This window comes from Brienomyrus brachyistius, chromosome 3 (assembly GCF_023856365.1).
Source record: "Brienomyrus brachyistius isolate T26 chromosome 3, BBRACH_0.4, whole genome shotgun sequence".
In the NCBI taxonomy this organism is placed as follows: Eukaryota; Metazoa; Chordata; class Actinopteri; order Osteoglossiformes; family Mormyridae; genus Brienomyrus; species Brienomyrus brachyistius.
The window spans coordinates 11,372,565-11,399,443 of NC_064535.1; the positions used below are offsets into that span (position 1 = coordinate 11,372,565).

The 26,879-nt window shown below is 37.9% G+C and overlaps 1 protein-coding gene across 3 annotated transcripts in view; it reads left to right on the forward strand.

The window, feature by feature from the left end:
* Positions 1 to 19,176: 19,176 nt before the first annotated feature.
* LOC125739132 (adhesion G protein-coupled receptor A1) overlaps positions 19,177 to 26,879 on the forward strand; it is a 118,061-nt gene continuing 110,358 nt past the window's right edge. For all 3 annotated transcript variants that reach the window (XM_049008938.1, XM_049008940.1, XM_049008939.1), the window contains exon 1: positions 19,177 to 19,899. In XM_049008938.1, coding sequence (XP_048864895.1) covers positions 19,682 to 19,899 — 218 coding nt within the window. In that variant the 5' untranslated portion in view covers positions 19,177 to 19,681. The remainder of the gene's footprint in view (positions 19,900 to 26,879) is intronic.

Sequence of the window (26,879 nt, forward strand, 5' to 3'; positions counted from 1 at the left end):
AATCACATTAAGTCATTGATTTTAATAAATTCGTTATAAATTGGGTAATGTTTATTGAATAAAGGGTTAACATATAAAAAATGACCTTATGAAAACAGAGATTTCATTAATTTATGTAATTTTAAGCTATAAAATAAGATATTGAAATAAAAATAAAGGATATGGGAGTTTCTAAGCTTTTGAATTACCCAATCATTCATTACTGTTCTTCCAAAACTACATTTTCTCTATAATACAAAGGTTTACGGAAACACAGCGGTATAACTGTCTCACAGTGTATCTTGAAGGTGATCCTGGTGACCACTGTTTCTCAGTTTAGACTAAAACTAAGACAACACTAATTGAACAGAACTGGCATTTTTCAGGTTAACATTTTAAAAGAATAAACTATGTACTTCCATTGCTGGGTGTATCAAATTATTGCGAGCTTCCAGTGGTAGGTGCCACGACATTTTAAGTAGTTTTAGAGCCTTATGACAGATCCTCAGTCATGTTCTTTGAGATATATCTGTACTGTAATATAATATGTATTTTGTTTAAAATTCCTTTAAAATACATTGATAAATTTTGCATGTTAATTTGCTGTTTAACTGTTAAATATAATAAAAAAATATGAACATATGTCTGGGTAATTGTGTGGGAAAAGGAACAGACAAATTACATTTAATGGAAACTAATTACAGCATATATCACTTATACAATTAAAAAAATAACAGGTATAGCGATGTATTGGATAAAACTATATTATTGAGCCTTAAGTTTTGTTTAATGAGGTCAATAACAAAACAAGTTAGGGAGCATAATCTTTTCATTTGAAGGTCAGAGGTCAGATGTCACAGATCCCACCTATAAGATGCATACTGTACAAGATCAGCTGGGCTGGAAGTGGTTCAGCTCCCCTTCTGGTTGTTGTTGGTAATGCATTGTCAATACTGTAGGGCAGCATGCTCATGTGTAGCTTTAGTTAAAGAAAACTACAGTGTTGCCTCACACATCTGGGACCTGTGTTCAAGTCTCTACCATGCCATGTGTGTGTGGAATTTGCAGGTTTTCCCCACGTCACTGTAGGGTGTCCTCTGGGTACTGATTTCCCCCAACAGTGCGAAGGCATGCTGAGGTTAACTGAACTTGCTAAATTGCCCATATGTGCACCTGTATGACGTCTTCCTCCACCAAAGTCCGAGATGGTTCATTTGGAATGACAAGTAAAGTACTTGGTTTCTTTACTAACTAAAAATGTAAAATACATCACGTGATTTTCTAATTCTTTAGTGCCCTACATTATATTACATTCCAGGAGAGCTGTAATCATTGGCCCAGATTTATTTCATTTAAAAATCCAAGAGTTAAATAAGCAAATAAGTTCACTACTTTATCACAGCATGCTGCTTGCAGATGAACAGGTACAGCAATGCACAACCTGGCATACTGTAGGTCGACTCATTACAAACTATGCAACAGGAACTTACAATGAGCAGTGATTCCCACTCACGGTCTGCCTCCATGATGAAAGACCTGAAAATCCCCAGTACAGATTCTAGAAGCTAAATACACAGTGGTGTGATTTGAGCTGGCATGAATAATGCGATAGGCCACAGTAGCAGAGGAACTGTTACTGTGTTAAATGGCTTTTATTACACCTCTGCAAGAAATTCTGTAGGGGTGGCAGTAAAACTGAGGATGATTTTGGCAGGTTAGCATAGTGCACATTTACTGACGAACACATGCTTAATTCTTAAGAAGTATGTTAGTGCAAAGATTAATCATATGGCCGAAATATGATGAAACCAAGAATAATGTATAATTATCTCCGCAGATTATGGATTATGAATACTAGTTTAATCAAATATTACATATCTCATGGGGAAAGACTGCATAATTTCATTCTCAATAGACATCAAATTTCCTTTGTAATTTTTAAGACATTGTTCATTTCATTGTAGCAATAACTGGTTCAAATGCGTATTGTTGCATAAAAGTTTTTTTTGATCATGTAATAATTACAAAATAATAGGGAAAGGTCTATAGGCATAAATGGATTTTTATCATTTTTTTCTATCTGTGCTGTGGTGATTAATGTAAATTGAGAGGTTTGCAGTGAACAAGAGTGAGTAAGGTGTGGAAAAAAATGTAAATGGATATATATGGGTATGATTGCGAAGGAATTTTGGATTTAGTAATGAAAATGTTGGAATGGTAAGTGTTTTTGTGTCTCTGTGTGGATCATTTTTGAGATGGTATGAAGCTGTGTTGTTACAAGGATTGTATCAAGTGCTCTGGGGGGAATGGAAAGGCTTTTGATACCATGGAATACTGCCCGAATGCTAGATTAGAATGAATATGGTGTTTTCAAATTAAGAGGAAAAATAACAGAAAAAAAACCCATGTTGAATGCAGCAGAAGCTAGTTGTAGAAGCTATAAATAGTTAGATTTTGCAGATTTTAACCATCATGTATTGCATGCAGATACTATATTTGTTCATGTACTTGAGTAGAAACTGAGATGCTAAGTTACTCGTACCGTAAAGTTACTGTAATGTTCACTGACCCGGGTTACCAACTTTGGTTAGCTTGCTGCATGAGACCAAAACTAGGGGCCCTATGAAGACAGAATTTCTAGAAATTGCATTTATAATAATCTAAATGACAGCAAGAATGGTCACCAAAGAATGAACCTTCTGCACAATGGTCACCAAATAATACTATAAGCCGCATATTTCGGATAAAATTCCTAAGTGACGTAAGTCAGTGGAGTCTGTAAACTACTTTATTTGAGAAGTAAACACTGTTGCTGATATTAATTTTCCAGCAACATTTTTCCAACCGTGGTTGTCCTTGCTGGCAACCAATGATATAAAGTGCTCACAACAAATGGTTTTAAAATGGAGATTCATGTCAATGCGCAAAACTGCTCACATAAAATGTTAGAACTTTTCTGGTCCTTTAGGACTTTTCTGTGGAGGGCGTGTACCCTAAAGTAGGCTGTATTCAATAAACCCCTAGTTAGAGGCATGGTTTTCAGGAAAAAGTGTAGGCTTTATTAAGGCCTATCACTATTATCAGGAATGCTTTTTGGCTTGGTATTTACAAGAGGACAAGAGACTTGGTATTTACAAGATTTACAAGAGAATTCACACCTAATTCACAGAGATCAATCACACTGTCTGCTTGATTACCCAGAGCACTGCCTCGTGCCTCAGCAAAGCAAAAATAAATTGTGATCTGAATCACCTCTAGCTATCAATAACCTGCGATCTTTAGAAAAGACCATGCTACAATTCTCACAATCATTTTGATTGTACTATAGCTGAGTACCACCTGTATTAAATGTCAGTAGTTCCACTAGCAGGTATTCTGTAAAAATGTAATTATTGGATGGTTGGTCCATCCAGAAGCATCCTTAGGTGTTCCATCAACTCTTTAAACTATCATCACCAATATGTTCAGATAGCTAACAGCTGCACTGCATAATCGGTATCTTGGGTGAAACATCGTTGCTGGGATCACTGCTGAATTTATTGTTCTTACTTTAAACGCTGTGCCTAGGAGGGATAATATAAAACCTTAAAACTAACTTTCATTCATATGCTGATGACACATAAATATACCTCTGAATTGCACCACATGGCCACGCATCCCTGATCTTCCCACTAAACTGTGTTCAGAAAGTAAAGAGATTGATGAAGGATAATTATCTGTCTCTAAATACAGATAAAACTTGAAATGGAAGAAAGTAATTTATTCTGAGGTCTTATGATTAATTTTCATTGAATCAGCTCTTATCCTAGGTGCAATTTTTGTCATCTGCTTTTCATATTTACTCCAGATTTAGGACGTGCGTCACACAACCATAAACCTTTCAAGATGTAAAATTAATACACACATTTATATGTATCACAATGGACTATTGTTAAGCCATGTCAAAAATGAAGCTGGAATTATTGTAGGAGTAAATATGGGCATATTACACCTCTGCAAATATCCCTCCACTCACTTTCCTGACTGAACGTTCAGCCAGTGCTTATTTAACTGAACCAATCAAAAGTTATTATCCAGAGGTTACATAAGGTCATGGAATGCAGGCTTGCTAACAATTCTTCATATAAATAAAAAGACTTCTGTTTGAACAGCCTTCAGCCAAAGAGCCCCGAGAATATGGAACAATCTGCCAGCATGTGTGAGGGATGTCCCCTTGAGCTCAGAATTTCAGTCCAGACTGAAGACCTTTCACTTTGGCTTAACCAGTCATAAATATGGCTGCTGGCACACGGCATCATTTCATCTTTGTCGTTGCTTTGTCGCTCACATATCAGCAACCGACCCACTGTTTCACTACCCTGTCCAAGTTCATTCCATGGAAATAGAAGATCACAGGTAGAGCTACTGGTTAGTAGATGACTGAGGATGACTGAGGACTAGTTAGCGGAAGGGTCACACACAGCAAGGCAGACGATAGCACGACCCAAACACATACACTATTTTCTGACCTATTTATCAATACCATGTCTCCTATATCAGATAAGAGGCTGGCTGTGCAAATCATATTACTGCAAACATGCTTAATGCTTGTTTATGAAATATTAAGAATGTGTTGAATTATACCAGAAGGGGGCACTGTGTAATAATGCGTAAATGATACAGTGCCTAAACACTTCGGCATAAAAGTATTTTAAAAGAAAAGCATACGTAAATGAATGCACATAAAATACAGCCGATATTTAAGTAGTTGGAGGTCATCCTTCCAAAAATGTTACGCAACTGATGTCAAAATTATGGATTTTTCTGGTCAATGAATGCCGCCACAGACAAAACACAGCAGATGATTATGTTCATATGGTTGAGATATGAGAAACATGTCTGGGATATACGAAGAATTATAAATGTACTGCATATTATCTATTCCGTTTCATCAACGCCATATTCTCCAGTGGAGCACGTCAGACACGTATATGTTCTCAAATCATATTTTTCTCAGTGACCTCTGAGCAAGATTCTCTCTGGGGCCATATATTCAAACTCTTCAGCAAGGTAAAACTAACACAGCCTTTAGCCACATTCCAAAATCAAATATCATAAATGCACTCAAATGACTCCCAATTCACAACAGGAAAAAAAAATGGAGCAAGAGTCTGAGCCTACACTTCTGTTCAAGGTAATGCCTTCAATACCATGACGAGATCTGCAAGTGCTTTCCAACCTGATGAAGACAATTGACTGGCTTCATTCCTTATTGTTACCATGATGATACTTAATTGTCCTAGGGCTGATATTATTTCTGCACGACAAAACAGCAAGTTATCTTCATTTTCTTTTTTTCTGATGCCACTTTTCTGGTTTGTCAGAAGCAACGAAGAGACACCCTACTGAGTGCAATGCCTAGATACTCTGTTTGCCACCATTGCTAAATATATCACCCTTAAAAACTACTACTATTTTGATAACTTCAATCCACGAGGCCTGCCCTATAAGAAAAGGAATGAAGGGAAAAGGTACTTCTGGGAACAAGACTGCGATGCACAAGAGAAACATTCCCCGTGCAATCAGAGGCTATGGAGAAACACAGGAACTGAGCTGGGGGGGTGGGGGGGAGACATCCAGACAGAACTCCTCCTAGTGTCTTCCTCAGTGTAATGCGTCTTTGAAAAAAACAATACTACATTGGAAGACAGTTTTATAATTAATGAATGAAGCCGAACTACCAAATACAAAAAATAATACACCAAAATACATCAATTACCCTTTAGGAACTGCAGAAATATTTTCCCTTGGTATAATTATTTGATTTCTTTTCCCACTGTAGCTTTTTCTTTTGATTAGAAAGTCTTTGCTGATATCATTACGTGAGTGACAGATTGCCATCACTTTATCTGTCCCTGTTTATTCTTCATGACAGATAGTATTCCCATGACTGCAGGGCTTGGTGATGTTGTGGAGCATACAGGTGTTTATTCCCCGGCTTATGGAAGCTTTTCTTTCAGGTCTCTCTGAACCACAACTGGTGACGACCCAATTCTCTCCTCTCTGTCAGATACGCCAGCATGTGTGATGGGCAGCATTCCAGAAAAGATCAGAGGATGAGTTCGCCCATACTGCAACTCCTGCTTCATTTGCAGCTAGAGCGTTTGCCCTTTGTGAAAGACATTTTGTGTCTTAAATGACCTGCAGTTTGCAGTGATTGGTCTCTCTCTTCCCCTCTGTACATTTGGGCTCAGTCCAGCTCTCATTTAAATCCAATTGAAAGGCTCTTGCTGGAACTGCTGAAGTGATTCTTAATCTCCCCTGAAATCTGTGTTGTTCTATGCCTTCTAAATAGGCATATAATTGGACTGGAATGAGAAACAGGCATATTTCTGTTTATGTAACTGTATTTTGGAGCCATGACAGCACAACTATCCCCTTTTGAGATGATTGGGCACAGAAACAGCAGTCCTGTACTGTGCTGTCTGCTGGTGATGTAGTGTTTAGGAAGCAACGCTTCACCTTAGCAATTACCTCTGTGTGAAGGAACATGCTTCAATTTATGTAGCAATTCTTCGTTTATGATGGGTAATATTAAAGAAACTGACTGTTGCCCCAGTAGAAAATGCACTGCAGTTTTGCCACAAGACTTGCTGAAGAATTTCAAAGTGCCGAAAGGGACTGAATCCACAGCAGGTAAAAAGGCAAAAAAAAAAAAAAAAAACTCAGAAATCCCATATAGCATGAAAAATCAGCATCTGCTTTGCTCTTCCAAAAGAGCTCAGTCTTGGACTTGGAATCTGAAATAGTTCTTACCACTGACTCCAGGGCATGGTGTTACTGTTTCATTACAGGTTTGTGATGCATGAAATTAACAGGTGTTCAGTTAACCCTAACCTGCTAGCCTAGAACTTGGATCTAAATTATACAGTTTGTTTATTGCATCCAAAATGCATGCATGGCAGATTATGCTGAATCCTGTGACTGACTCGTAAGATACTCAACAGGCCCTGACCGCCACCTCTCCCCAGAAGACCCTAATAACTCATCCACCAAGAGGAAGACGGCAGTTGCCCTTTTGAGTCAGGAATACATTACAGATTAAATACATTAGAGTTTAAACAGGGCTGGGTTATCATTAACAGTGTGCAGAGAAGCATTATGCAAAGAAATTAAGTTGTGCTGTTCTATTAACTGGCAAGAAAAATACATAATGAATTAAAAACACAAATGGCAATGTGCTGACAGATATTCCAAGGAATTGGTTGTCTGTTTCAAGGACCAGTATTTAATTAGCTGCCCATCTCAGGTAAATGGCAGAACCCTCCCCTGATAAAGACACCAGTTTCACACAGCCATGGGAATCACCTGAAAACTGTGCTGTTTATGTTATGGATGACAGCTTCCCATAGGACCATTATGTTTTGTTTCTTTAAAACAATTCCAAATTTACTGCTTACATTACAACCCAATGCCCAAAGCACAGTAATAAACATCCATTAATTACTTGTTAAATCACAGGAAAAAGGAATCATTGAAGCGTTGGCTTGGTTATTATGTATGTTTTGTAGGTCCTTGACAAAAATGAAAATAAAAAAGATTATAAAGATCATGTTTTCTTCAAGATCTATTTAAGGGACTAAGTTGTAAGCAAATCTGATTGCTTGGTTTGTGAGGACATGAGGACAGAGGTGAAAAGTTCAGATTCAGAAAGTACAAATCTAGACCAAGATTTTGGTTCAACTAACTAGTCGTGTACTCTGTGACTGTGACTCTTTATGCTGAACTAGTTAATTGAAACAAAATCTTGGTCTGCATTTGTACTTCCTGAACCTGAACTTTCCACCTCTGCATTTGTACTTCCTGAACCTGAACTTTCCACCTCTGCATCTGTACATGATACCCTGGTCTAAAAGAGGGGGCAGGGGTGTAGCTAGAAATTCTGGAACCCCTGTAAGAATGTCACCTTGGGCCTCCCAACTGGGTTACTACTTGAAATATGAAGAAATACGGGTCCCCCAAGGTAGATAGAATTTGCTGAGGTCCCACACCCACAGTAAAATTTGCAGAGCAGTGGTATAAAGTTTCCTGAGCAGATACATTATAAATTTTCATATTCATATAAAGTGTTGTGACCCCTGACTGTGCCAGGGAATGCATGCCCGTCTGACACCCCCGGGAGGGGGTTTAATAGTTTTTAGGTTTTAGTCAGTGGGTGCAAATAATTTCAACCTTTTACCTCCCTGATAATCGGTCTGATATACCTGGTAGCTAACAGGTACATTATGGACTTGCTTATTCAAAAGCCAGTCCTTAACTTGAAATAGGTTCTTGTTATTAATATTTAGGCAAACATTCTGATTTAACACAGTCACTTTGGATGTTTATAGAGGAGGATTAAAAACGCTATCCAACAGCATTTGCCTGCATGGTGAACCTCTATTTGACAATGTTCAGGTCTTTTGTCTATGGAATTGTTTAAGCGGAACATTACCATGGACACCCTTTATAACAAAGACACTCTCTTTTTCATATCAGGTGAATTGCCTTAATCATGTACAAATTAATTTAAATAACAACAATTAACATCTTTCATGTCTTAAAACAGTATGTTCTGTTTCTCACATACTCTTAACTCGATACTGATTGTTTTCGAAGTATAAATACTTCTAGTTGGATGTTACACCATTTTGTTGCAGTCGAAAAAATCCTCACAAATATTTGTAATTTAACAGTATATATATATGGAGTTTAAAGAAAGTTGCAGTGTAACCATTCAAGCAAGGCTACAATTACAATATATATTCTTCGGGCACCTTCTCCCCAGTATTCAGATGTGCTCACAATATCCCCCCAATATATATTATAATTACGACTTTGGTCTCCCCCCAGTTTCGACTCCATGGCTGCAGTCTTGCTTTCATGCATGGTGCCACCTAGGTGGACAAACCAAGTTTTGGTAAATGTATGATATTTTTGAGCCTTGGTTTTCTGGAAAAGGACAGTCGAGCATCACCTACAGTACAGTATGCACCCATGTACATAAGCCAAGTGAATACTGCCTATAAAAGCCTGTATGACTTAGGAAAACAACACTTAAGACATGATGTCGCTAGGAACGCTGAAAGATCAATATGATTTTTTTGCCAAAGGAAAATGTTAATATATTAAAATTATTAAAAAGACTTAGACAAGTTGATTTTTTAGTAGTTGTCCTTTTTTTTACCCATTTTTACTTATTTGTCCGAATATGTGGACAGTTCCATATCTTTTCATTAAAACTGAAATTTAGAAAATGTGACTTTGAATACATTTCTGAGTAACAGAAAACATACATAAACACCTTTTTTTCATTCATGAAAGTCGTAACTTAAAATATTATTCATAACCATTTTACTTTATACCTGGTCAGGTGAGGTCTAGCTACAAGGAAGTTCTTTCACTATACCCATACCTTATTATCAAACACAAACAGTTGCATTCTTGTCCAGATCTTGGTGCCTGATCCGATACTCAGTTGTAGACCTTTCCATAACACAATGATCTTTCTGTTTTTCCTGTAAGTTTCCCTTGAGCTTTAGCTGAAATGACTGACTCTTATTTTCATTTCTCTCCATCCATTTATTAAATGAAGTCCCCATTCTAGCAAAACGATTCTGAAACCTGCTTTGTTTAGCGATATTGAGGTGAGCCTTTAACACTTAAAAAGTGCTCATCCTGTCTGACTGTTGCAGTGTGGAATAAAACCGACTGTAGCCCCCTTATTGATAACCTTCACTGATGACTTGTTGCTGTCTAAACCTCATACGTTATTTCTTTGGGAGGTGCCAGTTATACCTTAATAGCTACATTATGCTTATGGCAGATTCCCCAGAAAAATATATCTATGTATATTAAAAATCCAAGACTTTCTCCAGGCAGGACTACAAAGAAAACCACGTAATATAGGCATGGGAGGCTTCCCAAAGTAAATTCAACTTTTCTATATCTATATCTACAATTACAGTAAAATAAGCACAAATGATAAAACATGATGGTTTGACAACAGTTGAACATTAAAATTACTACTTATTATTTGTGCTTTGTGTTCAATACACAAAGTAAATAAATGTATGACATGTCCATACAACAACAAAAAAATGAATCTTTTTAAAGGTTAAAAGTGATGCTAAGCAACAAAAGCAATGCACATCAGACTAATTATGTATTGCCCTATTAATCTAAATATATATGTTTTACACATCACCTCACTACAGCTCCACTTTCATCCCATAAACGATCAGAAAGCCAGGGAAACCACTCAGGCATGACTCACATCCAGATCTGCTTCTTGTTACTCAGAGCCTTTATCTAAGACCATGAGCTGAGGGGCAGAAGAAAACAAGCTCCAACAAAATCAGTTTATATGTGGAGAGCTTATCCATTAGAGTGCGAGGAGAAAGTCCTGCATCTGCTGTCTATTGCAGAAAGAGATGAGTAAGCAATGTCTAAATTTAAGACCCTATTATTGGTCATGCGGCACTTTCAGACTGATCATTTTCTAAAACGTCCTTTGTTAAACATGCTATTATTAAAAGATTTCATGTAAAGCGCAAGTCTATCTATACACGGTGAATCATTAACGGGGAATGTCTGGCTTTTCCATGCAAAAAAACATTGACAATAGATAATATTTTGGTTATAGAATACAGGTGAAGAATAGTTCCATACATCCATTTTCTGTACTTGCTTGTCCTATTTATGGTTGCATACTACATTACACAAAATTCGAAAGTGTACAACCTAGGAACGCTGCGCTGCCCAGGATCTGCAACCAGAGACAAAACAATGTTGCTCACTCATTTTTGGCAAGATGACAGAGGAAGTGACATTGCTGTACACAATTAAGTAGAAAACAATGATTATACAAGTCAATTCAAATAAGAATTTTTTCACTGATAGTTTTTAACAGTCTTAACTTTTGCAGAGGTTAGGCTACATCATTGGTAAGCATCCGGGTCAGGTTATATGCAAGATGGTGACTGTAGTGAGTCTGAATGCATGCATACTGTCCTGCATAATTATAACAGTTGAATAGTGGGTTCCTGACAAAATTTAGTACCTACTTTGTACAGTAAGTATGCAGTTTTGGACGCACTATTATTGTAGGGTTCAGGCTGAGTATAGGCTATAGTTAACTGGCTTTGCAGACTCATTAAGATGCAGAGTCATTTAAGCCTGGGGGACTTCATGAATATTCATCACATACATTTCCAGGGAACAAATTAAAAATTTCCAACAGAGGTTAGAAAATTATAACTGAACAATCGAGTTTTGGCTGCTTGAATAACTTAAGGAAAACCATATTGTCACCTGAATACCTTAAGCTCAACTAAACCAGTGTATTGTACTATTTTATGGGATTATATCTTCAGGAATGTGTGGAAAATTTGTAATATTTAAAGCGTGCACAATGCAATGTTAATTGCATTTTTTTCCAACCTTTACACAGGCCTGCTTTCCAGACCTCTTGGGTTAAGGAGGCTTAGTGACCTTCCTATGTACCATGATGGTATCCAACATTCATAAAATACATAAACGAGGTACAAACAAACTTTTCCTCAACATTTTTACGCAGCGTTTATAGTTATCTTCTTCAATTTGTATGATGATTTTCAGAACATCAAGGAACAATCAACACACTAAAGAACAAGCAACTTAAGTTACTATCCTTATTATTTAGCTCTTGATATACTAAACTTCAGCAGATGCAGTGCAACTATGGGAACAGGAACTGTTCTCAGTATGTGTCCGGGCAACAGGCAGCCATTATTTCAGAGGTTGGTGCTGGAACCTTCTGTGATACAGCGATTCTAGCTAATGAAAAGGTACAGAAGCATTACCAGATGGATGATAATTTGAAGTCATTAACCATTAGAACCAAGCCAGCACAAACCCTCCATCTTATTTAACATTGCAGCTACAATGTTTAGAGCCTTGTTCAAAGGACATAGGAAACTATGAAACATTTACGGCTTTTCTTTAAATAAAGGGATACACTGATTGATTGCTTGTTTCACAGTCATGATCCCATTGGAGCTCGCCTTGTCCACCACTTGTTTAGCTGAGTAGTAGCAGCCATTTTTCTGGTCTCCATGCACTGGCTTTCACAAACATTTAACAGACACTCTAAACAACTACGAGACAGCACAACGACCATGGATGTGTTCTACCCAGAACTATGTAGCTGGCTATGCTGTGTAATTGAGGTCAACACTTTACTTGGGAAGTTTCCAACTCAAGAAGCTGGAAGAGAGCCAAGGGAAGAAGGAAAAAACAGGAAGATGGCAGTATTTCTAACTGGAGCCTTATACAAAAGAAAGTGTCGACATGATTAACAATTGAAGTTATTTATTAGGGGTCTTGTGCACATTATCCAGACAGTGCAGGATCCATTTTGCTTTTATGAATTGTATTTCGTCCCTTTTCATTCTTTGTTTGAAGCTCAGAAAGTAAGGAAAATCAAATGTCTGTCTGAGGTCCCCAAAGAGCTTTTGAAGTAAAATGCAGTTGTCAAGATCATGACACTGAATTTCAAATGATATACAAGACAAATATTTCATTTTTATTCTATTATCACTATCATTATCATGTCTTTATTAGTTGTGCCTGACGGAGGCATATAAATTTGACTGGAGCTGCTGGGAGGAATTGTGTGGTTCAGTGCTCTGTGCCGCTGGTGTTGATTCAGCTGGAGTCCACACAGCCCTGACAGGCAATTGACAGCCTCTGTCAGTAACTGCAGGGTTATAATCATGACTCAATAAAGCCAGGAAATCGGTTGAAACAGAAAACACACATTCTGCCTGAATGACACTGAGTGTTGCAGAGTTAGGCCCTGGGAGGCTTGCCTAGAGGCTGATTTATGGTTAAGGAGTCCAGTCACTCCGGGCATTAAAACGAAATGTGCAAATGTATTTGGAGGGTGTTAACTGGAAACAGAAGCTCCACATGCAGACATGTTGGGATCAAGAGGGGCAGATAAAGTATTAGGACATTAAGTATGCTGTTAAAATGTCCTCTTTCTCATTATGCCGGGGTAGTTGAGGAAGGATTGTGTGAAAAGAACCTATTGTATTTTTTTTTTGCCCAGACTCCTGTACTAAGCCCGGCATTTTTTTGCATCTGTACGAGCTGAACTCTTCCAGGTTGTTGAGGACCGCAAGGACCTCATTACGGAAGAAAGTGGTGCAGGACGAGGCTCCTTCCAAGCCTCACACGCTACTTCATGCCCCCCCCAGCGTGTCCAACATTTGTTGTCCACTTTGTACAGCAGGAAAACCTACATCAGATACAAAATATTTCTGAAGTTTCAATTATCTTAAAACATTATGAATTTTTTTCAGTTGTTTAATGGGAAAAAAGAGCATTGCACAGCAATGTCCTGTAATTATAGAAAAGAGTGCTAGTAAAAACAACCATGCATAGAACCCAAAGTACATGCTCCAATCTGGAAACAAAAAAAGTACACAATGCGTTCCGTACAAAGGTTAAGTGTTGGCAAGTTAGCTGTATGTGAGAAAAGCAACTGCACAATTTTATTTGAACTTTAGGTCATAAACTTGTTTGACTCTATGTGTAAAATCCAAAATAATTCCAGATGTATTTCTCAGAAATAGGAAGCGAAAAGAATTCTAAATCATTCATTCTAAATGTTCATGTTCTCAACTCATTTACCTTGTTGTAAATATCAGATTAGCTAAGTGACGTTTTTGTATGAGGCTTTATTTCTGGCCTGGAATCCCAGCAGTGAGATACTATGAAAATATGCTTGCTGAAAAAAAGAGCATACAGTAATGCATCTTTGTTCATGTTCTGGCGGTCACAGTCTGGGGGCAGTTGGATGCTTTATTGACCTGTGAGAGAATGTGGTGCGTGTATCCATGGCTGAAACCAGTCATGGGGGGCCTTTGTCTGGGTCCTGCCCTTTCCCAGCCCTTCTCAGCAGCAGGAGTGAGTGAGGAGCTGGGGGTAGGAGGCCGCAGGCTGGCTGGGAGGGGGCTCAAATGACAACACATAGGACAGATATAGGACAGCAGGAAAATGCTCTCCTGCCATGGAAAACAAACCTTCCCACGGGCGCCTGTACTCCCTTCAATTGGAAATTCTCTTGCAATCTGGATTCAGTCCATGAGACATGAATGGCCTGAATTGTGAATGATTACAATGCTGAACTTAATAACTATTGTCAAGCTAAAAAGGAGATAAATTTTTGCAAGCTGAAACTGAAAAACACTAGAATCTGCACAAATCTTACATCTCAGGTTAGTAAGGAAAGAATGTTGTTATACAGTAATAGCAATAACAATATAGTTAATATCATTTTTTTTCACAGAATTTCCCATAAATCCTAAATAATGCAATGAAACATAAATATTCCCCAAGATATATGAATAGAATAAATAATATGAAAAAGCAATTCATCTTGACCTAGATGTATAATGATAAATTGGATGGTGCGTTAATCTTTTTTGAAGAAACATATATATATATATATATATATATATATATATATATATATATATATATATATATATATATATATATATATATGTATGTGTATCATGTGAAAGATTTGCACTGATGGGTCTACATTATGGGTATCCTTTAAACTCTATAAAAAGTCTCTTTTGGTTAATAACTACTTCTTATGTTTAGCCTGTTTAAAATTCTAATAATGACCTTGCCTTAACTGTATATAATATGGTCAAAGTTCGAAATGCCAATCAGTGGGTTTCCGGATGCTGACTGATGGCAAACAGATCTGTGTTTCAATATAGGGCCTTAACATAGTGCGGATCACAAGGGGACTGTTAATGGCCAGACTGCAGTCGCACTTAACGTGAACATCGCAGCCTTACAGGTCTAAATGATTCCTTACTGGGCAATTGCTCTTCTAACATCAGTAACTGTTTGGACCATTACCAGAAAGGACTATTAGGTTTTCATTGCAATAATATTCCCAGGGATGATACAATCATCAGGGGTGGCATGGTGGTGCAGTGGTTAGCACTGTTGCCTCACACCTCTGGGACCCGGGTTTGAGTCTCCGCCTGGGTCACATGTGTGTGGAGTTTGCATGTTCTCCCCATGTCATCGTGGGGTTTCCTCCGGGTACTCCGGTTTCCCCCCACAGTCCAAAAACATGCTGAGGCTAATTGGAGTTGCTAAATTGCCCATAGGTGTGCATGTGTGAGTGAATGGTGTGTGAGTGTGCCCTGCGATGGGCTGGCCCCCCATCCTGGGTTGTTCCCTGCCTCGTGCCCATTGCTTGGGATAGGCTCTGGCCCCCCTGTGACCCAGTAGGATAAGCAGTTTGGAAAATGGATGGATGGGTACAAGCAGTTTGGAAAATGCAAGTTTGGAAAATGGATGGATGGGTACAATCATCAATACAATGGCTGTGTTCCTGTGTGTGACAAGGTATAACATGACAAATAACCTGGTGTTTCTTCATGCTAGACCCACCTATAACCACTATGGTCACCCTCTGGATGATGCTCTAAAAAAATGTCATACATTTTAGTTCAGAAATCAACTCAGCATGAATTAGAAAACAAGAGCCAACCTGACTAGCAAAGGGTTCCAAAGTCAGTAACAAATTTTTTCCAAAATAGGGCCTTTACAGTTATTTATTTTTTTGGGTATGATGGCTATTTTGTGTCTCATGCAAAACCCTTTCTAAGACATTATGTTCCAATAAGCTGTAGTTCAGTGGCCTTGTGGTTAAAGGGTCCACCCTGACACCAGAAAGCTGTGGGTTCAATTTCAGGCCAAGTAAAACCATAGACTTTAAAAGCAGTACCCATTTACCTCCCTTTGGCACTAACCAACATGGATTAAGGAGATGGCATGGCAATGAACAGCTTCTTTTTTACTTCAAATTAAACCATTTCACACCACAGAAATCAGCTTTGGATTCAATGAGACACACGGTTGGTTAAAAATTCCATGTTTCTATTTTGTCTTTAAAGTCCATACTGCTGGCTTAGAGATGAAACTGTAGTCTGTAAAGCCTTAAATATTATTTATCGGAATACGTTTTACATAGTCCAGCACCGTAAGCCTGTACTGACAGCCCATTCTGTGAGGTGCAGAATATAGCATAAGTAAATATAGGAAAAATCCTTTTAAACTGCGGGAATAACAGTCTTTAATTACACAATTTTTATGCAATAAAAAAGTTTTCTTTATTTTATAAAGACTGTATATATGGATGCAAATGGGAAAGGAATCAGTGAGAGAAAGACGTATTGAGACACTAGTTACTGCTGATACATCATAATAAGGGCGCACACCTCGCTGGGTAATTTATTTATCGGCTTTAAAAAAGGAAAACCTCAAAGGAATTGTTGCTCTCTGCCCTTCTCAGTGTGCACACATAAATATTTTTCAGAAATAATGGTCTCCCTGCAGCTATGGTATATTAATCTGTATTATGAAAGAATTGTGCTGTTATGCACTTTATATGATCATGGGGCTGACTTGCAAGTGACTGGAGAGACTTACAAAACAGTTTGTACTTTAACTGAATTAGATACAAAATCTTTTAGACAAATAACTGCTTTTCACAATGCGTTTGTTCGCGCATAAATACAACAAACCAGTTTAATTTAAAGTCAGACATGCATGTGTGTTTATTTCAAATGCATATTCTACATGCGGTATGTAAAAAAGGGTGTGATGTAGGGCAGCTATCTGTGTAAATGGCGGCTGCAGGAGTTACTACTAAAATTAAACCATGTTAAACATGTTTTATTGCATCTCACTATGTCTAAATGTGAAAATCTGGTTCTTTGCCACAAAAAAAAAAAGACTAAATATGGAGTCTGCGAGAGCTCTGTTTTCCATTAGGGTGATGCAAGTAGCCAAGTAAGCGTCCACAGCCAGGATCCAAAAACATCCCTGCCTCTGGCCTAATTGAAGATTCATCGTTTCTGATGATGAAGTCAACTAACCAAGCTTATTTATTAAGTGGCTAAGGGGTCGGTTCCCAGAACGATAACCTTTTTTTTTTTTTTTTAGTAAATGTCAAGTACTGTACATCTGTGTAAACCCAAAAAAAAAAAGGATTACATGTATGACAACATGGTGTCTGGGTATGTTTCTTTAGCTCTTCTTAAAGAAAAATGAAAACATGCATTTGGCCATATGGTCCAGTGTTTGCCAGGTTTGCCTGCAACAGTTACGAATGATAAACACTGCAGATCTGGCAGGTTCGAGAAGCAGTGTTAAATTCACTTTTGCGCTACGGCTCCCTTCTGAGACAGGGAGCAGTTAATAAGAATGGAATTCAGCATGGGAAGCACGGTGAAAAGGGGCCCGGGCCTTTTTCCAGAGCTGCCTGCCCATTGCTTGTGCGGCTGAATCTGCTGTTACAACCACATGGCCTGTATTTGTCTTACACATGCACAGAAAATATCATACATATGTACACTACACCTGTACATTCATATATGTGTCCAAGGACCCAAGTTCCCATTTGATTGCCTTACAAATGCTTTGAGTCATAGTCTCTCTCTTTTTCCTACCAGCTGGCCGTATTTCCCCCTGATAGATGTTTCGATCCCATTAGGCTCATCTGATCCAAGTTCAATAAGGCAAAGTCCGCACATGGCTGGCTTTGCTATAACAGCACAAAATCCCCTAGTTCCCACCCCAGGTAAAGTACATTATATAAAACAAGAGTGTTAACACCTCATTTCGGAAAACCTCAACCTAAGCAGTCTCATGTATATGGTATGTTTTTTTTTCTCTCTGACTGCTTTAGATCTTTAATTGCATGCATTTTAATCCACTTTCAAACCTGGAAGTTTGAAGCAACAGTTTTCCCCGATGAGTCACTGTGTTGCTCCAAAATAATGACGCTAATAAAATGTGCAGAAAATTACATAAAAAAGGTACGTTTCAGGAGTTATTTATTTAAAGAGTTGTATGCTCTGTAATCTTTAAAATGTCTATGAATACAAAATAAATTAGAGGCTAATGGCAGCAGTACATTAATAAATCCAGGGTGACACAAAGAAAGCAGGAAAAGAAAGAAAAAGTGCTGGCAGATTGAAACATTCTGTATGCTGGTGATTAGGTCTGAAACGTCAAAAAAAAGTATTTGCCACTTTATAACTTTTCAGGTTAACCATGAGATCACTACAAGCTAGACACTTGTTTCGTAAAGTTGCCACTAATAATATTTGTATAAGCCTTGATCACGCAGTATAATAGCTCAAGAAGAGGCCGGCCACAGCAGTGAAATCAAGATTCATTTCCACATTTGACAATAGTTTCTACCAGGTATACTTCACACCAAATACAGTACTGCTGTTATGACTCTTAAAACACTTTATATAAAAAGCAAAAAGCACAATATTCTGATTCTGCATGAGAGATAAGTTTTTTTTATCAATATCATGCTTATTAACATGCTCTAATTAGTTTGTAATGCAACTAAAAATCAATACTCATCAATAGCTTGACTAAAGCATTCTACAAATTTAACTCCATGACACTCTCTCGTCTTTCTCGCCCAAATACACATTTTCTCTTTTTGCGTAATTCCATGCAAAGGTCCGTTTGATGTCACGTCAACGTTGTTAAAATGCCTTGTATTCCTAACATGTAAATTTATGCATGACTTGTGAGGATTCGTCTGTATTCATCCCAAGAGGTTACATAAAAGACATGCAAATTGACTTATTGATATTAAACTCGTCCATGCTCTGAGGCATTTTGTTTATTATTGAGTCTTAAAATGTCAAATCCATAACGCTGGAATTGCCCGTACAATATTCCGTACCTTGTGCACATTATCCAGACATTTTCATATAGTTTCAATGTTACATAATGCAAATCTGGAAAAAATGTGACTTTGCCTGGACAGCATATATGAGGAACAGTAGCGTTCTAAACTAATTTTAAAAATCAACTCAGTTTATTTCGTCGTGAATTGACCGGTGCAAGAGTCAAATATTTTTTTATAGTATAATCTATACACATATAACTTCCCCTTACAGTTAACCTACCCTTACAGTACACCACGTACGTCAGATTTGGCTTATCTGCCCAATTTTACGATAATAATTCACAAGACACGTGGGTAGATTTAAACCAATCAAAACGAGCAGCGTGCTTGGAGGGGCGTGGCGGAGAAAGCCGCATCTGCTCGACCTGACACAGCTTGAACTTGAGTGCGCGTAGGTGCCCGCGCCGCATCACCCGTAACCTGTTGAATTCCTATCCGTACATATTGAACACTTGGTTACAGATTACAGAGAAAATACACTTCTCTCCTCTGAGAAGTGCGAAGAAACAAAAAACGACTGAGAGGACTCTTTAAATTAGTATATTTAGAGACACTGGAGAACAAAAGTGTTTTGCCGTTTGAAAACTCTATTCAAAGCATAGAGATAGCGACAGAATGCTTTGGAGAGTGTACGCGTTTGATACCTTGCGTTGATATACATATTTATTTTTTTGTCGTTTAATACTAAGTACATGGCGCTACTAAAAGTACGATAAAATAAAAGTCCGACGACAGAGTTAACTGGCGGGGAGGTCCCTGTCCTCCACATCTACTGTAACTTTGCCTGAGGAGAGCACCTTTGGTAACCTACGTAACATACATATGTGAGATGGTATTTTCCTGTTTTTCGTGTTGGGAAGGGATCACTTAGGCAAAAGTCGTTTCATGATGAGGCTGCCAGTTTTGCTGTGCGTGGCCGGATTGTGGAGGATGCTTTTAGCGAACAGGAGCTGTCCGGACCTTATCATTGACAGCTGTCGCTGCACGTCGGAGAGATCTAAAGAGCTGAGTTGGCAGCACGTCCGTGTCAAGGTGGCGTGCAACGGCGTGGAGCTGCTGGAGACCCTGCAGCCGAGCTTCCTTCCAAACCGGACCGTGTCGCTGTGAGTAATGCATCCGTACGCCAAGTGACAGGTGGCATTTCTGGAGCTGCTGATCGCAAAATAAAAACATTATTAAAGCATGCTGAATTTATGCAGAATTTTCACTTTCCCATTTGTAAAGTCGCTGCAGAGTTAGAAGTATTTCTAGTACTGAAAAAGTGCTTTTAGTGTACACTTTACGTATCAATATATTATATTTTGGCTGTGTGTTATTTTCAGGTAATAAACTATATTAGTTTATTACATTTTCGTTCTTAATTGTGTCCCTTCGGGTAACTGCCTAGTTTCTGTAGGCAGTAAAGTAAAATCATTTCCTAAAATCTGACAAAATTTGCAATGCGTATTGATGTGGAAAAAAAACATGCTTAAGATTTAATAATGTCGTGATGTATTCATTAGTATGACAGGGTATTGATTAATATGACAAGGTTTTGTGTGGTCTGGCATTGCACTGGCAACTAGGTTTGACCAGCAGAACTTTAAAGGTGTTATTTGTGATTCACTGCATTTATTATTTAAATATTCACATTAGGGATGACTTATGCAATTAATACAATATGTATTGATATTATCCTAAAATAGTGTATACATGTCACATTGTTTCAAGAAGGTCATGTATACCTTATATCAGTAATTCTCAACCATTCTCTTGATTCTCATGGGTCACAACCCAAATCTGGGTCACAGTAAGTTCTGAAAGGGTTGCGAGGTAGGGTTGGAAATGTAAGCATTTTAAAACTAGCAAGCTCATGTGCTGATCCACGATCAGATTTCCCAGCCCCAATCCTAGAATTAGCCTATACTGTATAAACAGTTCTTGGTTCTGTAGATGCTAAGTGCAAAACTAGTGAACACATTGGCCAAACCACAGATGCTTTATTTAAAATTCACTGGCACATCAAATCGGATTTGTGCGATAGGCATTGATTGCCATAAATGGCACAGTTCACTGCGTGCTTGATCATAGCGTTAATTTAAACCTACATTTGATACTGTATACGGTCGCAACTGAGCTGGCATAGTAAAAATTGGGTCGCGAACCACTGGCTTATATCATATATTCAGTTTTAACAGCTGCTCCTGTAGTTAGGGCTACAGGTTGTAAGCGTGTACCATGGCTGCCCCAGATACAGGTGTATATACTATCACGACAGCAGAGAGAAACACGACCCAGAATGCAGGCTGATTCTGGGAAACCCCATAGTTGGGGCATTTATTGAGCAGTTTAGACACAAGCAGAACCGAGAACAGCAAAACAATGACAGAACAAAGGACTACACAGCTACAAGGAACTTAAATACTATCACTGATAAGCTAACAACACACAGCTGGGAGCAATACACATGGGGGTTGGAATGAGGTTCACAAGCTTTGGGTGGGGCTTGTTTGAGACCACGCCCCAGGGGAAACCAGAAGGTCAAACAGGTGAAGCGGGTAGAGACGTGACAATGTACTAACAGGTATATACTAAATTCACCTGAATTGAATCAGAAATGCAGCATAAATCTAGATGAACCTGGACCCACATAGCCAAATTTTAACCTGCATGATACTGTATGTAGCCTTATAATCTTATAAATGTGAAATATTTACACAGTCATGCAATTGTGCACTTGGACATGGTACATGAACTGCTCCATTAAGAAAATATTCAGTTTTCTGGGTGGCGGGGAGGGGGGGAGGGTGGTCCTAAATGTAAAATGTAATTGTCCTTTTCAAAATTACTCTTTTTGACTTTTAAATTAATTACATTACATGAATTTGATTTTTAAATTACAGTAACAATAAGGGTAATATTTAAATAAAAGTTTATCCACTGTTCATAGTTCACTCAGATATATATCTATAATACAGTATAATATATGTGCAAGAAAATTGATCTTATTATTGAAACAAGGAACAGTATTGCATTATGTTTCAACCTTTTAACAAACTGACCATAAACATAATATGTGTTTATTTCACTCCAATAAAGGACTTTGAGGTTTTATGCAAACTATTCAGTGTTAAGCTAATATACAATAAATGCATTACAGTTACAGGTATACAGAAAACTATGTGTCAAATATGTGATAAAAATACTATGTGTTCATCACCTTCGGGGCTGTCAAGATGTTATTCATGTCATTCAGAATGTTACATAGCTGATACACATTTAGATAAGTGGTAATACATAGTGAATGGGATAACAAAGCATCAAGATAACATTGTATTCAAATATAGAAATTAAATATGAACTACTGAGGCATAGTAATATCCCTACCTTTTTAGTGAAGTTAACCTGGATTAGAAGTTTATCATTAATGCATTTAATAAGTCATGCTATTGTTCTGTGACTTCTGTGTCGAGCATTGTGTTTCTTGTAATTTGCCTGAATTTAATATTCTTTTATGGGAGCAGCACTTTAAGATTTTGTGCATCTTTTGTGGCTGTGTTACGAAATTAATTGAATTCTTTCATCTTACTACTTCAGCCTCCAGAACTGCGAAGGAAACGTGAGCTTTACCCAAAAGAATGCCCAACGAGTGACATGCCTTGCTGTTAAAATGTTTGTCATTTTTAAATTTATACAGCTCAGTTATTGCTTCAGAATACACTGTTTTGTTTTAGACTCCAGCAGTAACTGTGTCCACAATCTCTTTCCCCGGCCATTCAAAAGTTCTGAATTTTGCTTTGTTGCTGAAAGTCTAATTTGGCAACGAGCCTTTCCTGCATTAGGAAATGTGACCTTTAGCAGCCTGAAGTGTCTTTCCTCTTCTCACTTTTGTTTTCATATGCAATGAAAATAAACTGATTAGAAGAAAGCATATTAGTGTGTAATTATACAAAGTGTGTTTCAAGAGGATTTGCTTAACATTTCCCCTTGGACTATGTGTGTGTGTGCACTTGTGTGTCTGTGTGTTTTCATTAATATATTCAGCTATATATTGTGCGACTTCTCTTTATGATATTTTAGTTGGAAGCAGATTTTGATTCAAATCTAGTGCAGTGTGTTTTTAATAGAGATAAAAATCACATATGTGAAGGTGAAAAGCAAGTGATTTTTCGAGAAAGTTTTTTTGAGTAGTTATCAAGGCGGCCTTTGTCAAGACTGATTTATTTAGCTTTTCCGATACATCAGCAACCCACTAGACAATGACCTTCCCATAGATTTTGTTTGCTTCAGTTTGCCCTGGTGCTGTCCTGGGGTGCCTTATTGGTGTTTTTGTATGCTTTCTTTTTTGCGATGAGCAGCAGCAGTGATGATTGTACCTGACACCTGTGGCGGTCGGTGTTAAGGGGCGATCGTAATTCAGTGAGGTTGGAGGGACCCCATGGTATTGTGTCCAAGAATGAGCTGGCCTTCTGTCAGTATAGTTTAAACGACTTACAATAGGAGAAAAGGAACTTTTTGCTTACTTTTCTTGCAACAGGAACCATGCTCTTCACATAATGGAATGTGAATACTAAGTGCAGCGCTTCTCAGGGTGTTAAAATACTGTAAATATAATTATTAATTATATATTTTAGTGAAAAGAATATAGCATGAGGTGCAGTGAATACTAATATGGCCCTAAAATTAATAAAGCAATTATTAAAAAGATGCCAATAAAACATTGAATGCATCATGAAATAAAAAAGTGGGACTGGTATCCTTCATAGCTTGGACTTTGTACCACAGCATAATATCTTCATAAAACTAGTGTAAACGGGTTTCATTTAAAAAAAAAATTTTTTATTAAAAGCTTACCAGACAGTGGCATCCTGTCCAGGCTACCTCCAACCTTGTTTTTGCTGTATTGTACAAACAGTTATGGAAGATAGATGGAAGGCTGTATTTAATCTCAGATTTATGTTTTCTCATGGGCAGGGGAGGTGGTTGCACTGTCACCTTACACCTCCAGGTCTAAGTATGTGTGAGTGTGGAGCTTGCATGTTCTCAGTGCGCTGCCCAGGGTTTCCTGCTGGTACTCTGGTTTCCAAAGACATGGGGGTAGGCCAGTCTGTCTGCACGTTCTCCCTGGGTTCTGCAGGTTTTCCCCAGGCAATAAGCTTTCTTCCTACAGTCTACAAGCATGCAGTTAGGGAAACTCTGTATTGCCGGTACGATATGATTGCACATGTACCCCGTGACGGAGGGCCAGCCTTGCCCCAGCCTTCTTCCCTGTGCTGCCTGGGATAAGCTCCTGGCCCCAGGATGATCCTGACCAGGGAAAGTGGCCAAATAATGGATGGATGCTCTTTCAAATTTTATAAAAGAAGCCGTTGTAGCTCATAAAAATAGCACTAATCTAAATGTTATCACAAATTTTCTAATGTCACTTTAGGAAATATCAGACTTTTCATTCCATGGAACTTTGCGCTCCAGCTGGTATAAATCATAACAGCTTAAATGCTGCTTTTGCATTTTGTGATATATTAATAATAATGATAATAAAAGATGTCATTGCACTGCCTTTCTTGTCATTGACACTGTCTCCAGTGTCTTTCACTGCTTGCTGTTCCAGCGCTGCAGCAGCACATGAATCTTTCAGGGCCATATTCACGTGACTGGTGGCTCTTTGCATTATCACACTGAAGGATGTGTGAAGGAGAGGGATGGCTTGCTGTGAGAAACGGACTCTGCTTAGGTCACCAGCACTGGTGCCTTTGCCGTCTGAAATAAACAAAAACAAATCAACTAATCTTGTAATTTATTGGCATGTTCAGTAAAGAGTAAAGCGACAATCAAAATAAACAATACTAATTAATCTCATGTGCATCTCAGAATTAACCCTGAAATCGTGTACGTTATCTCTGAAAATCATGGTCTGCCTTGTTCATGCAACATGTATCATTTTCCCACCATATCTGTCAGTTTTTTACTAATATACAAGAAAATGTTGGATTTAAAGAAGATTTAAAAAATGGAAGGATTATTTCAAAAGTGATCTGATCTTGCTTTCAGTATAATCACTTGTTAATGACTATCAATAGAATCAAATATTGACTGGATCAGACCATTGTATTGATTAATCATTTACTCCAACCTGGTAATGTAGATGTATTAATCCATTGCAGTATTATTACCTCTTGCTGTCTTTTAAAAGAAATGTGTCAGTTGTAGAATTTAAGTACAGTATTTTGATTTATTACCTTCAAAACTAAGAAGAACACATCTATTTACTGAATGCATGCAAGCTAATGAAACAACATTTTTAAAACATCTTTATCAGCTCTATTAGGAAACTGAATAATAAGTATACAGGACAGCAGTCCAGTCAATGACAGATTAGATAACAGCCTGTATTCATATCTGAGGTTTGTTTTCATATTTTGAAGTATTTTTATTGTCTCTCAGTGAAACCATCTATTAATTTATGATGAGTTACAAAACCCAAGAATGCATCCAACATCTGCCATCTAAAAATATTAAGAAAGACAAACATGATGAGAACCAAGGATCCTTTTCCGGTCTGTCGTTCCTGCCTCCCCCTCCTGAACAAATACAGGGGTTATTTAAGCTGTCATAAGTCTGGTGTTGTACCAGAAGCGTTCGTGTTTTCTTTTTCTAAACTATTATAATACAGGATAATAAAAACACGCCACGTTTTTTCTCCTTACGGGTATTAATGTGAATGGCAGACTTCATTCTGTGTGCTGCTAAAGCTCCTGGATGCCAAAGGATATCAGCAGTTAGACTTGTATGTTTTTGAATTGATTATGATAATTTTCACATAAATGACACATATGTGCTTTATGATTTTTGCTCAGCTTTTGTATATATTTGGAATATATATCTTACTCTTACCCTGTTATTCCCTGTCAGATTTGAGACTCATTGCATGAGTAGCCTAGATGTGTCTTGTGTGTCTTATCTATATAAACATACTATAGAGAGCAATACATACCATGTTGACTTCAACTTCTTTGCGTATCAATGCTGTTTATAAATGAACTGAACTGAAAACTCGTTCACATTTATAAAGTGCACCGTGCCGGAGAAACCAAGTGCTTGTCCATGGTTAACTTGCACTCCTGCCTTGTCCAGTCAGGTAGTGGGATATGCACAGCTGTCCCACTCATTGCTGAGGCCTAATTGAAGCCCTTCTAATACCAACCTGCACTCCAGAGTTCCTTCTGTTTTGTGTCCAAGGTCAATGTTAGTCGATATGAAATATGTTATTTTGGTTAGCTGAGCCTAGCAACCTGATATTATAGAATAACAGAGTTTGGACATGTGAAGGGAACGTGGCTAGAAACTACTTGGATGTTTGCAATAGTTAAAATTGTAATCTTTACCCTATTTGGTCTCAGACACGGGTGTCTTTGCATATGGCTGGTGAAGTTATTTCTGTTCCTGCTATTTTATAATAATAATGCTGAAAGCAGTAATAAAAATTGCTTTTCTGAATGTGGACCTCACAGAGGAAACCCAGCTGTGCTGAGAGCAAAATGAAAGAAAGAGAAGAATGAGGACAGAGTTGTTGATGTTGTCTGACATTTTGAGCTTATGTCATTTGTCTTCAGTCCAGTTCAGAGAAAAACAGTAATCATAACATTATACCAGTAGCTGATGCTAACTAGGAAATTTTGTTGTAGTTCTGATTTAAGTTTTCATCCTGTTCCCCCAAAGTTTTCCTTCGTATAATTGGTTTATTACACTGTTTTTTGAAGCTTCTGTGTATATTTGCCCATAACTGTATATACATCTACTTCTTTCATCTCACCCCTCCCACTTTGGATTAATCAGTTGAACACAATGCAGTAATATGGAACATTTGCTGGTCCCCCACGAGACGGTATTTAATTTGTTCATTTTTACTGGGAGCCGCTTATCCTTGGAGAACATAATTGATATTGTAAATAGAAAGTTGGAAGGACAGTCTAGAATTTAGCTATGCGTTGTTTACATAATGTACAATTATGTTTGGCTTCAGACTTCCTGGAGGTTGCGCAGAAGCATGAAGTGGGCTGAAAAAACACGCCCGGGTTGTGAAGCAACTGCTCTCTGTTACATA